This window comes from Furipterus horrens, unplaced genomic scaffold, assembly GCF_987537825.1.
Source record: "Furipterus horrens unplaced genomic scaffold, mFurHor1.1.pri manual_scaffold_3, whole genome shotgun sequence".
NCBI classification, from domain to species: Eukaryota; Metazoa; Chordata; class Mammalia; order Chiroptera; family Furipteridae; genus Furipterus; species Furipterus horrens.
In genome coordinates this window covers 41,322,877-41,337,016 of record NW_028327173.1, presented here as the reverse complement: position 1 = coordinate 41,337,016, position 14,140 = coordinate 41,322,877, and the positions used below count along the sequence as shown (strand labels likewise).

Here is a 14,140-nt window from a genome sequence, read left to right as displayed (position 1 = left end):
CTGAGATTAGTCATGGGGAGAGTATTTACATCAACAAATTAGTAAATTACAGTATTATCTCTCTCTCTCTCTCTTTTTTCCTGGAGAACTTATTAAACATCTACCTGCACACTACTGAAAACATGTATTTGTTTATTGTTGATCTCCCTTCCCAGATTGTAATTCCCATAAAGGCAGAGACTTTAGTAATGCTGTATCCCCAGCATCTAATGCATTGTCTGACACCAAGTGCATGCTCACTGATGAATATCCACAATAACACAGAATTATAAGTTCAGGTTCTTGAAAGGAGTAATTGAATCTTCTTTTTTCCTCCCACTTTCACATTCAGCACAGAGCCTGGCCCATAAAAGCTCAAGAAATGTTGGTAAGCCAATTAAATGCAGCCTGCAAAGGTTTGTATCCAGGTCAAATTCAGTTGAACCCTGATGGATATAAAAAAAAAAAACTGGGTTGGACAACTCCTCAGGTAGTTTCCATTATGTGCCAAAGATAGACGCCTGTGCTAGCACAGGCAGGAGCACAGGTCTCTAACCCCAGGGCAGCTATGCCTGCTATCCGGTCCTGGGGGAGTCACTTCACTTCCCCAACCCGGCCCTCAGTTTTCCTGTCAGTACAGTGAAGCAATTGGGAGTAGATGACAGGGTCCCTTCTAACTCACTGTGATTGAGTTTGGGTCTGAAGCTGCCTGAGGTAGGGCTGCTCTAAAGTAGGGTAGATGTGGGCAGAAGGTAGCTCACCTGGCAGAACCAGCCTCCTATACAGGTGCAAGAGTCAGGGCGTTCCCAATGTACCAACGCTGGAAGACGGCTGAGAGTCCCAGAGCCCAGAACACTGGTTGCTGTGGGAAAGGCCCTTTCCCTGCCCAAGTCCCTACCCCTGCCCAGAAACCAAGGCCTGTGGTCCCCATCCCAGCTCCTCCCATCTGTCTCTGCCCATGATGCCGGCACCTCACTTGAGGCTCCCTGAAAATAATTAGAGCTTTGGCTGCTTGGCCTGCTTGAGCTGGATGTGGATGGGCGTGTGGCTGCCACAGGGCAGAGCAGGGAGACTCCATACACCTTAGTAATAACCTTGGCTTATATGTAACAAACAGGTCGGCTGGGTTGGCCAGCCAGTACCTTGTTTCCTGTTGTTATTTTGCTCCGTGGAGGTGTTGCTGGCAGTTAAAGGAGCCTTGGTCTGGCTAGCAGAAGCTAGCACTTATTGAGAGTTTACTGAATACCAGGTATCGCTCTAAGCTACGGATCAGCAAACTACAAAGCAGTGGGCCAAATCCTGTTTTTGTATGGTCCATGAACTAAGAATATTTTTTTACATTTTAAATAATTCTATAAGGACCTCCATAATAGCCTTGACTTTTTCTCCTTAGCCCACAAGGCCTAAAATATTGCCTATCTAGCCTTTTACAAAAACAGCTTCCTAACCCCTGTGCAAAGATGTTAACATGGATGAACTCCTAGTCCTCACAAGAACCTTAGGAAGTAGGTTACTATTAATTACCTCCATGTTACAGATGTGAAAAAGAGTATGAAGAAGTTAAGTGGTTTATTGAAGATCCCTTCTTAAAGTCAAGATGCCTAATGTTTTCATTACTGGCTGTGTGACCTTGTAGACACCATTTTACTGTCCCTGTTCAATGAGGTGAAGGCATTGAACTCTATAAGGCATTCTAAATTGGGGTGAGAGTGTCCTCTAAAGAATAAACTTCACGGAATCTGTGTTATCTCCACTGGAAACTATGCAAAGTTTCGTGTTTGTGCATGACTCAAAACAGATCAGAACCACTGGACTAGTTTCCTTGCAAAGTTGTCACCTCTAGCTTTAACATTCTTTGATGTTATCCATTTTTATTGTCATTTTGTCCCTTAAATGTTCTCTGTTTAGGTTCTCTTTTCTGTTTAAATGTTATCTCAGTTGTCTTTTTGTTGTTGTTGCAAATATTAGCCATTGGGTTGCGTTGTTACCCCCACCCCTGTTGACCACCTCCCTGAGTTTTACAGACTCATCATTGAGAAAAATGGGGAAAAAGAGCCAAGATTAAAAGCAAGTTAGGTTTTTTCTACTAATGGATTCTGGAACTCTAGGTCAATAATCCGTGTTAGTGGCAAGAACAGGAACTCTGGTTTAGAACCCTTTATTGTAATTATTTATATTTTTCTATGTTACTTATTCAACAAATATGTATTGAGCCCCCCTCCCCCCCACCTCCAGATGGGTCATTACTTTGTGGACTGTGAGTTCCTCAGAGTCAGGGGTTAGGTGCTATTAGCCGCTCATGCCCTCAACCTAGTATAAGGCTGGCATATGGTTGGCACTTGGTAAGGGTTTGAAATGAATTAATGATGCCTGGCTGGCTGAATAGGTAGATGTACAAGAAATTAGTAGTGTGGGTGGTGAAAGAGGCACAGAGTGCTGAGCAGGTTGGTTCTTGTTTGGTTCCTAGTTGCCTTCTGATTGGCAGCATCCCATGTTCTTGCAGAAGCTTTTGAGGTCAGTCTTGATTTGCCCATCAGTCATGGTTTGAAAGACGATTGCTGAACTTCAGTTGACAGAGCCAGGACTTCCTACATGAATCCAAAGAAGTGAGTCTAATTTCTTGCATCCCACTTAGGCCAGAGGAACAATGGGGGCTTTCTGGCCCTTAGTCTTACACCCTGACATCCCAGAATTAGAGAACAATGAAGTCTCTTCTCTTGCATGTGCTCATTCTCATAAGACTTCCGAACTTTTCCTCTCTCCCCCTCCTCCTCGCCATCCCCAGTGAGAGTCTAATGACTCACAACTGCTGAGAGTAAGAGTGGAGTCCCTCAGCGTGTGGGGCTCCTGGACTGATGGGACTGGAGACATCTCAGGATGAACAGCTACAGAGGCAGGAGAACAGAAAGGCAAAGCACAGCAAAGGACAGGCCTGGTGTACCTGTGCGCCTGGGAAGGGCAGCACCAGAGCTAAGAAAGGCATCTGCAGCAGGGAAGACTGCAAGTGTCTGCCCTGCTCTCCAGTGTGGGACAAGCCACTAACCTGCACTAGGCTGGACTTTCTTCATTTGCACAGTGTCAGGCATACCTTGTCTGCTTCCCTAAAAGGGGAGCTCAACCAAGACGTCTCATAACAAAACCAAGTCGGATACAACTGAAACCCTGTCATTATCTGGATTCAGTTGAGAGACTATTTTGATGCTCTGGTTCAAAAACGAAGAAGAAAAAGAGGTTGGGAAATAGTTTGGACTTGTACACTAATGAACCTGTACAAAGGTGGGGTGGAGTTTAAAAACAGGAAATTCATACAGTCTGTGGCAGCATGGTATATCAAAAAGAGCATAATCTCAGAATGAGACCAAAAAGCATATGAATTCTAGTTCTTCCATTTACAGTATTCCCTCACTTATCACAGGTATTACATTCTAGACCCCCCTGTGAAGTAGGAACCTTACATTTACTCTACACTCTTAAACCTACGTAACTTTAACAACCTATGTATACAGTACCGCAAAATCCCACGATATAGCAAAAAATCTGCGGTAAATAATTAACTATAATATTTTTTAAAATCCCGCGATACAGTAAGGCCGCAATAAGTGAACCGTGATATAGAGAGGGACTACTGTACTATCTATGTGTTTTTGGGCAAGTGTCTTTTTGCCTGAGTTTCTTTATTTATAAAATGAGAATAACAGAATCTGCTCATTTATATGCTGCAATAATAAAGATAACACATGTTGAGCAGCTGGCCCATGGCAGGCTCTCAACAAATTGTACATATTATAAATATTACCCAGAAACCACCTGTTCCTAGAAAAGAGGAAATCAGTTCAGGTAAGGAACAGTTTGGGTTACACTTGACTTCTTGGCAAAGGAGCAGAGAGGTAAGGGAACAGAAAAACCTTTCTTTCATGATTTCTGGGGGATCCTCGATAGGTGTCTCTGGAGAAAAGTAGGTTACATAATGTCATTGGTTGAACTGGGCCACTGGTGGAAACAATGCCACCACCCAGGGTATGAGACTGGGACAAGAGGAAGGATGGGGAATAGGGATGTTTCACCTTGAGAAAGGCAAGGGAAGAGGCAGGAAGGAGAGGTGAGGAGAAATGCCAGACAAGAGAGCTGGATTCAGATAAATGCCCGAGGAGCCATTGAGTGGAAGGGGAAAACCACTTTTATCACTCCACGCATGGACACTCGATCACTTTGTGAACATTACACAGGCACAGAATTTTCCTAAGTAGTACGACGAACTTTCTCATAAAGCTGCTTGGGACTGGAACGGGCTGTCATGTGGGGAAGGGCAGATGTGTCATCATTCCAGGTAGGTCATAAACACCTATTCAGGATTGGAGAAGGGATTCCTCTCTTTGGGTGGGAGACTGGAATGAATGACTTCTAAGATCCTTTTCAATACTTCTAAGGAGCATCACTTGGACCAGGACTGCCCAGGAAGGCAAGCTAGTTTGAAGGTTGCTCATCACCCTGCCTCACCTCCAGAACAGATCGAAGTGCTTAGAAACGGCAAACACCTCCACCCGCTCTATGGGGTGTCACATATCACTTGGCCAGCCCTGCCTCATGACTCATAAATGTGGGGTTCGAAATCTGTGTCTGTCTCCAGAATGTTGTGACAAGATTTCCCAATCCTTTATTCATTTGCTGCCAAATCTCTCCCGGAAACCGATGGGCTCAAGAGCCAGTGAGATTAACTACAAAGATAGTACAAAGTCATTGGGTGTTTTATTGGCTTTTCCCTGAGTATAAAGCCCTTGGAAAAGAAGCCACCTACCCCTAGAGGAAGAGACCAGAGTGAGAGGAAGCCATTTACTGTTTGTAGTTCCTGACAAGAAGATCGTGAACAGGAGATACTGAAATGAAACCCATGGCACACATTTTTCAGGTGAAATTCCTATCACTTTTCAAATCCTGATGAACTACAAAAACCAGGGAGAACCATAGACATCACAGCCAATCTCTCCTGAAAAACTGAGTCTAGCACCACCCAAATGCACAAGCACAAACAGGAACTGTTGTCTTTCCAAAAAAGTGAAAAGATCAGAGATTCCGGTCCTCAGGCAGCCGGACTCAAACTACATCCAGTTTATCATCCCAATGTCTTCAACCCACTCTGGCTTACTTAAGACTCTTCAGCAACAGACTAAACTGTCTTTGAAAGCTATAAATGTTTTTATCATCAGACTGGGTTCAAGTTGGGTTCCCGACTCCCCCCATTGATTTCTAGCTGTGTGATCTTAAGCCTCAGCTTCCTCATCAGACGAAGGGGGACAAGATGAATTCTTTTGTAGACTTGCTGGGAGGATTGTATGGAATTTATTTATTGAGAACCTAGCACAATGCTGGTGATCAACAAACAGTGTTCATATTAATAACAAATATGGAAATTGAAAAAAAGGCAAGTACAAGCAAAAACAGAAACTATTCCAAATACTTCCTCTAAAACTTACTTGAAAGGATTTACTCGATTTAAAAATTTTTTAATCATAAGTATTTTAATAATAGCAAATAAGAGACTTCCGGCCAAGATGGAGGCTTAGACGGACACGCTAGGTCTCCCTCTACAACTATAGTGGAATACAACTACTTTAAAACAAAGGATAACTAGAAATTCCAGAAAATAAAGCTACACGGAAGCCCAACATATGAAGTTATAAACCAGCGGTGCCATTTGGGCAGGTAAGAGTTAAAGAAGGCAAAGCTGTTTGCGGAGCAGCGGGGCGGGGCGGCGAAAAATCCTGGAGGTAATCAAGCCCCTGGCGTGCACGACTCCAATCAAGCCCCTGGCGTGCCCGACTCCGGCGCTGGGGAGCAGCCGCAGCATCGCCTTGAACAGTGAGGCCCAGGGGGGCGGGAGGACGGATCCCGGTCTCCTAGCTGAATAACTGTGTGAATCCATCTTGGACCCCCGCCCCCACAGAAAGCACCACAGAGCTGCGAAATAGGTCGCGGACAGGCAGGCGCCGGCGGTCGCTGATTTGTGACGCGTACGCAGGCACTGCCCCCTGCCCCCGACAGCCGGCCCAGGAAAACAAAAAGCATCTGTCAAAATGAGGCAGGCAACTATAGAGATCCCGGTAACACAACTCACCAGGCAGCAGATAGAGAACCTGACAGATGAAAAGATAAGAAACCTGTCAGAGGCTCAGTTCTGGGCCATTGTCATCAGGTGGCTTACAGAATTCACAAAAGAGCAGGAAAAAGATATGAAAGAAGCGAAAAACTTTCATAACGAAAGGAACAAAACCACATACGAGACAGATGGTGAGGAATCCAGAGTCCATTTCAACAAACTGGAATATGGAGAAGGAACAAGCAGTCAACCAATGCAGCGAGAGGAAATGGCAAGCAACAATGAGAGGATCAGAAACCTCTGGGACAGCTATAAAAGGCCCAACATAAGAATCATTGGTTTGCCAGAGAATGAGGAAGATGAACTAGAACTTGAAAAATTGAGTGAAAATATGATAAAGGAGAACTTCCCAGACTTGGGGAAGGGAATAGACTTGCAGATCCAGGAAGCAAGGAGAGTTCCCAAGAGACTGGACCCAGGGAGAACCACTCCAAGACACATTATAATCAAAATGTCAAAAATTAAAGATAAAGAGAGAATCTTAAAAGCAGCAAGAGAGAAGAAAAGAATTATATACAAAGGGGTCCCAATTAGACTATCAGCTGACTTCTCAAGGGAAACCCTACAGACAAGAAGGGACTGGCAAGAAATATTCAAAGTAATGAAAATCCAAAACCTACAACCACGAATACTCTATCCAGCGAAATTGTCATTCAGAATAGAAGGACAGAGAAAGTGTTTCCAGGACAAAATAAAACTGAAAGAGTTCATTAGATCCAAACCACTGTTATATGAGAAGTTAAAGGGACTGGTTTAAAAAACAGAAGCTAGGGAGATGAAACAAAGGCAAACGAAACAGGCAACGAGAATGGAAAAGGAACTGTGGGTAAGGGAAACATAGTGGGGGGAGGCCAACAGGGAGGGGGAGTGGGGAGAGGGAGGGAGATGATATAGGAATTGGGGATCATGGTAGGAGGGAATGGAATAGACGGAGAGAGGTTGGGAGGAACTGTAAGCACAACTAATGGACATAATCTAAAAGGGGGGGACAACTGGAGGGAGGGGGCCACCGGGTGGAGGGGAGCAGAGGGAAGGGAAAGGGGCACAAATGTAATATTTTAATCAATAAAACACATTAAATCTGAAAAAAAAAAATAATAGCAAATAAGAAAACATAGGGAGTGTTCCCAACCTCTGGCTCTTTTGAATTCTAATATTTCACAACACTTGAGTCACATTTTTAAAGAAATAAAACACAGAACATAGAATTGTGTATCCCTTATGTATTCCATTCTCCATATCCCTGCTCCCCAGCCCAGGGCTGACTTCTCTTTTTTCGCATGGTACATTTCTTGGGGCCTCCTTCCTCCATCCTGAGCTTATGCTTACCACAGCCCATTTCTCTGCATGGTCTGCATTCTGGATGAAGGGTCACCTGCTTTCTTCCTCTGGGGCCTCCGACTCTGTGAGGCCAGAGGGAAATCCCAACTGCACACTACTGCAATGGCACTGCCCACGGTCTCCATGGCTGCTCCTCAACAGAGGCTGAAGCCAACCACAGTCAAGGCAGACAAGAGTGAGGGTTCTTCCCACATGGCCCAGGCAGCTCCACAGACATCCACCACTGTCCCTGTCCTACAGAAAAGGAAACCAAGTAAAGGACATGCCCGTGGCCTGGCAGCACAGAATTCAAACTGTTTTGTCATTGCAGGAAAGCAGGCAGCGGGGACCACCTCCACCCCAATGCGTGGAGATCTGGTGGCTCATGGCCTAAGTCCTACAGTTTTCAGGCATGGGTTCACCCTTGTACCCTACACAATTAGCCATTGTTTGCCCTTTATGAAGCCAAAAGTTTCTAAAAAATATTTGTACAAGTAAGGAAAAGAAAGAGAAAAAAATCTGAGGAACCTGAGATGAGGCTCTAACGCCTTCACTCCTTCAATCATCTTGCATTTTTGTTCATTTAGATGAACATTGCAGTCAGGAGGCCTGGCCTCACCACTTATAAGCATGTGACCATGAACAAGTCCTTCTCTTCTCCTTCCAAGGCCTTTGTTTCCACATCTGTAAAATAGAAATAATAATATCTCCCCTGCCTCTTCCCTGGGGGTGTTGTAGGGATTTCAGCAGATATGGGGAGTAGAAATGTTAAGGCACTATTTGCATCTAGATATTCTCCATGTGCCTGCATCTTGGAGGCCGGGATGATGAGGGATCTCAGGCAGCTCCCCATCCTAATGCCCAGATCCTTGGACCTGATCTTCAGCAATCCCCACAGTCAGCAGCTTTATTCAAAAACCTTTAATGATCTTCACATTCCTGAGACATCTGATAATAATAGCTAATATTAATTCTACTTAGTATATGCCAAATGCTGTGTCAAGTATTTTCTATTCTTTATCTTGAATCATTAAAATAATTACAGATAGTAAGCTTTTCTGTTTTTAGTTATCAAAGGGTTTTATTTTTGTTTTTGTTTTTGTAAATCACACCCTTAAATATAAAACTGATGTGTTGGTGTTGGTCTTACACTGACGAAAATCAGATAATCAACACTAGTTCAGAAAACAGCACAAGAATAGATGAACTATAAAGTTCAATGGGGGACAAGCATGTTCTTAACAACAAGATGGGAAGTCACCCTTTTTACAGATGTAGGGGAAATACAGGCTTTATTGCTCCCATTTTATAATTAGGCAAACCGAGGTTCAAAAAATTGAAGTAACTTGCTCAAACCCACACAGTCAACAAATGAATGACATGAAACCAGAACTTGAGGCAAAGTCTCACTAGATCCAAAGTCCATGTAAAGTTCAACCACATTACATTGCTTGCCTCCAGAATCCCAGCCTGCTCTTAGCCTCGTCAGATCACATGCTTCCTCCCTACAGCCACAAGGCTGATAAAAGTCTTGGATCATGCATAAAAGCAAAAATAACACTCAGGGTATTATTACCCAGTATCCCCTGAAATTAGGCATTTGGATGGTAGGTTAGGGTGGGGATAGATGTTTGTGGGTGGAATAAGAGAGGAGAATTGGATGAGAAGTATCAAAACAGTCAACAAGAACACCCTTAGGACAAGTTTATTGATACTGCAACATTCTGGGCACAACTCAATGTTAATTAACCCAATAAACATTACTGAGTACCTAATATATGCCGATGCTGAGGCTACAGTGCTCAGATGTGGTTCTTGCCCTTGATTTACACTTGACAAGTTCAAGTTCATGGAATGCTCTCATCAAATATTTAAAAATTAAAATTAAAAAAATAAAAAAGATATAAAGCTAACAGTGATATTTTGCATACCTCACAAGAACCAGACAAAGGGAGATGGAGAATTAGAGCTGGAGCTATACTTACTTGATAAACTCATCCTGGTGTTTGCGTGTCTATTAGGGAAAGCCTGGCAGAACCACAGAATTTAAGTGATGAGTGGGTGGTTTCTTTGGTTCATGCCATCTTCCATAGAGGATATTGAAGACAGGATCCTTTTACCCATTTCCTCCCAATCCTTAACGTGAATGGAAAAAGGCAGAGGTTAGGAAAACTCTGAGGACTAGCCTGAATAAGGCCCAGCATTTGGGGCTGTCCTAGCTAAAGAGTCAGAGACAACATTGTGTCCACTCCTCAGTCCTGAGAACCTTCCCTATCAGCTTTTCTCCTGTCAGCCTGGAACTCATTGGGGTATCAAGCAGGTAGCTTTACCAGTGATAGCAGATTGCAGCTACATAGTCAGTATCTGGAAAAGTGGGGAAATAGGATAAATATGTGAAAAATAAAAATGCAATATAACATTTTTTACAGTTTACAAAGCTTTGGCATCTATTATCTTATCTATTTAGATTAGATTCTCAGAATGATACACATAGAGAGATGCTAATATTTCAATTTTAGATGAGAAGGCAGAAGTCCAGATAAGTTAATGTAGCCATTCTGGTATGTTATAGAAATTAGGAAAGTACAGAGAAGGGGCACTCCCCTGTGTGCAATAGGGAAGGCTTTCTGGAGGTTACCAAAGCCTGATAGAATAACACAATTATGTGCTAAATAGATAAAGAAGGGGAAATTCCAGGTAGATGACTTTACAAAGGCTTTACAAGACTAGAGAGGCTGGCAGGAGAAAGATGAAGATGATGATGATTATGTTGGTGACCATGACAGCAGCTAACGTTTATCTATGCTTCCTAAATGCAGATACTGTTAGAACAGGTACAGGTACTCTTCCGAGCCGGTTCTACATCAATTCTCATACCTATCTTGTTAGGTAGGTTCTTTTATTATCCCCATTTTACAGATGAGGCAACTAAGGCACAGAGAAGTTAAGTAGCTTGCCCAAGGCCATGTATGATTTTGTGTGCTAACTTGAACAGCGTGAAGTTTATCCTAGGAGCCAAGAGCGCTTTTTCACTCTGTGCCTAAGGCGTTCTCAGCAGAGAGGAGATGAGGACATATTTGAAATTTAGAAAACTTTCTTGGGGAGAGGGGGGCGGGTTGGAGATGGGAAAAAAAAAACTGTAACACCTGACTAGGCAAGTGGTTGTAGAGAGCCCACAACACCTGATGCTTGTTGGTAGAAGTTGCTTCCGTGCCCTGCCCCCCTCCCTACTCCCCCACCTCACGCCTCCTGTTCTGCTTTCTCTACCTGCAAAGGGAGAATAATATATTTCTCCCTACTCGCCTCAGGAATTGCTTGAAAATTAATGGGGTAGAGGCCTGGCTGTTTTTCATGTGTTAAACAACACCCTTGTACAATACTACTGCTGGTGTTCTTTAAATTCTGAACATATAACCTGTGTTTTGACAGAGGACCTAGAAATAATTACAGCTTGTTAATTATTGTTAATCGTATCAAAGCTTTAAAACCCTAGACTTTCTCAGCGATTCAAAAAGAGATTGCAACCCCTCCATCCCATTAAAGCAGCCACATAGTGGCAGACAAGCAATTTCCTATAGGCTCCATTCTTTCATTATTTGCAGTTGTTCAGCTACTTAATGGAACACAGAAAAAGAAAAGCAATGTTTTGCTCTTTTAGAATCAAATTGTACAAAGAGCTCCTTATAGTCTTGCTGAGTCTTTCAAAAAATGTGTTTCTTTTCGTCTCCCTATACTGAATACATGCCTAAATATTGTGTTGGCGTGTGTAGGAGGGGAGAAAAGTGGTTGCCAGAATTTCGTATACATTGACCACCAGGACACCTGGATTTTCCCCATGATCCGGTGATAACAGAGCTGCTGCCTAAGCTTCCTTCAGATCTGCACCACTCCGTTTCCATAAAAATTTAAGGTCTCCTAACCGCCAGGCAGAGAACCAAAGACCCCTCTCCCAGGAAACCTGAGGAAACTGATGGCTGGGCCACTTTAAGTCTCCAAGCCTTCATTTCATTACCTCTAAAACGGGTCTGATAGATGGGTCCATACTTGCCAGGACTGAGGTGAGGATGAGGTAGTGTTTGTGAACTGTAAACTATAAAAATGTGTGCGATTAGCGAACTGGGAAACGAAGCGAGGGAGCGAACGAACTTCAAGCAGGGCTAGAAGGTGGGAAAGGGAGAGAGACAAGGGAGGCAGGATAAAAGCAGTACAGCCCCGTGATACTTTTCAATGACATTCCTGAGAACTCCAGCCCAGGAGAGCGGCCAGGACGCCCAAGGTGCTCTGCTAGAAGTCGCGCCAAGGGCGGGCCCCTCTCCGGGCCGGGCCGGGGGCGGGTCACGGCCAGCCCGCAGGTGAGTATCGGTTTTCCTCTCTCCGGCTTTCGGTCCAGAGGAGGCGGGGGCAGCCTCTGCTCCCCAGATCCTATCGCGGGAGGCGCAGGGCGGGCTGTGCCTTCTACGGGACGGGGACTAGGGGGAGGAGGGGCGTGCAGGATGTGTCACCCAAATACCAGCGGGTGAGTTGGCGGCGGAACTAGCCGGGCAGGTCCGGTGGAGTATAAGAGCGGGAGCGAGCGGCGGGCGGCAGACGTCCCGAGGCTGCCCCACACGCGGAGCCGGCGAGCCCCGCAGAGCCCCCGCGCCCCGTCTGTCCGCGTCGCAACCGCGCACCTCGGCCCCGCCATGGCTCGGGGCCCGGGCCTCGCGCTGCCTTCGGCACCAAAGCCGCTGCTTCTGCTGCTGCTGCTGCTGGTGGCGGTGGCGCCCCGCCAGGCCGCCGCGCAGGACAACTGTACGTGCCCCACCAATAAGATGACCGTATGCGGCCGGGAAGGCCAAAGCGGCCGCTGCCAGTGCCGCGCGATCGGCACGAACTTCGAGGTCAACTGCTCCACGCTGACCTCCAAATGCCTGCTGCTCAAGGCGCGCATGAGCGCCCCCAAAAGCGGCCGCACGCTGGTGCGCCCCAGCGAGCACGCGATCGTGGACAACGACGGCCTGTACGACCCCGACTGCGACCAGGAAGGCCACTTCAAGGCCCGCCAGTGCAACCAGACGTCGGTGTGCTGGTGCGTGAACTCGGTGGGCGTGCGCCGCACCGACAAGGGCGACCTGAGCCTGCGCTGCGACGAGCTGGTGCGCACCCACCACATCCTCATCGACCTGCGCCACCGCCCGGCGGACCGCGCCTTCAACCACTCGGCCCTGGACGCCGAGCTGCGGCGGCTCTTCCGCGAGCGGTACCGGCTGCCCCCCCGGTTCGTGGCGGCGGTGCACTACGAGCAGCCCACCATCCAGATCGAGCTGCGGCAGAACGCGTCGCAGAAGGGCCCCGGAGACGTGGACATCGCGGACGCCGCCTACTACTTCGAGAGGGACGTCAAGGGCGAGTCGCTGTTCCCCGGCCGCAACGGCCTGGACGTGAGCGTGCGCGGCGAGCCCCTGCTGGTGGAGCGGACGCTCATCTACTACCTGGACGAGAAGCCGCCGCAGTTCTCCATGAAGCGCCTCACCGGCGGCCTCATCGCCGTCATCGTGGTGGTGGTGATGGCCCTCGCCGCCGGCGTGGCCGTGCTGGTCATCACCAACCGCAGGAGGTCCGGGAAGTACCGGAAGGTGGAGATCAAGGAAATGGGGGAGTTGAGGAAGGAACCGAGCTTGTAGGTACGGGCGGGGCTGGGGGCGGGGTGGGATGCGCGACTCTCGCCGGTTCCCCAGACCGAAGTGTGAGTCACGCTTCTTGAGTCTCGGCCCAGAGCAGACATTTCTCTTCCTAAATTTCCTGTCTCTCCGCACCACAGCAAGTTTAACCGGTCACCTCTCTTTGTGACTTCTGTCTTGAAGGATGCGTTTCTAAAATTCCTTCCCTTTTGATCCAAGAAGAAACCTGACTCGAAGAGTTAAGGAAAGCCTGGCGTAGGCTTATGTATGAAAGTCGGCGGCTGGCTGTATGACAACCCAGCGTCTTTACGAGTGACACCATTAATGCTGAAGGCTTCAGTGCGTTTAGATGGGTAACAGCGCTTTTACTGTCTTGGGTTTAAGTTATTTGATTAGCTCCACTGGGCTCATGGCCTTCTTGATGAGGAGTTCGCAAACTGGGCCTGTGTGTATCCACATTCACCGTCGTTTGCGTTACCGGCCACAGATACTTGTCACCTGGAAGGAAGTCTTGTTTCAGCTGCCTGAGCACATTGTAGATGTCTTTATTTGAGGGCGGACTCCACCTGGAAACTCAGCGTCCACCTTCAGCCGCCCTTGTTACAGCTGATATTAGCAATGTTTCTTTTGTAAGATGTTTGTACATATATCGTCTTTGATAATGCTACTGTGATTTTTTTTTTTAAAAACACGAATTTAATAAAATATGGGAAAGGCACAAAAGATGGAGTTGGTGAAAACTTGCTCCAGATTTATATCAGTTTGGTCTCTGTCTACTTTCCCACGATTCGGATTTCTAATTTTAAATTCTAACACTTTTTTTGCAGGAGCAGGCATTTTAACACTAACAGGCTGGTCCAATTACTGGTTTTTCTAAATAAGATGATTTGGAAACCTCCTTCAAACTACAGGAGGCTGGGTCTGAGGGAGGAGGCTAGAACTAGATGCTATTTGGGGGAAAGGGGACCAACCTTAGTTTATTTCTAAACAAGAATTGTTAGGTGGAGAAAGAAACCTGTCCGTTGCA

At 46.2% G+C, this 14,140-nt stretch overlaps 1 protein-coding gene across 1 annotated transcript; it reads left to right on the top strand.

Annotated features, from left to right (window-relative positions):
- Positions 1–12,024: 12,024 nt before the first annotated feature.
- Positions 12,025–13,873, top strand: TACSTD2 (tumor associated calcium signal transducer 2). Its single transcript, XM_090269539.1, has one exon. It carries the CDS (start codon positions 12,136–12,138, stop codon positions 13,114–13,116), a length of 981 nt encoding a protein of 326 aa, XP_090125665.1. The 5' UTR covers positions 12,025–12,135; the 3' UTR covers positions 13,117–13,873.
- Positions 13,874–14,140: the final 267 nt, after the last annotated feature.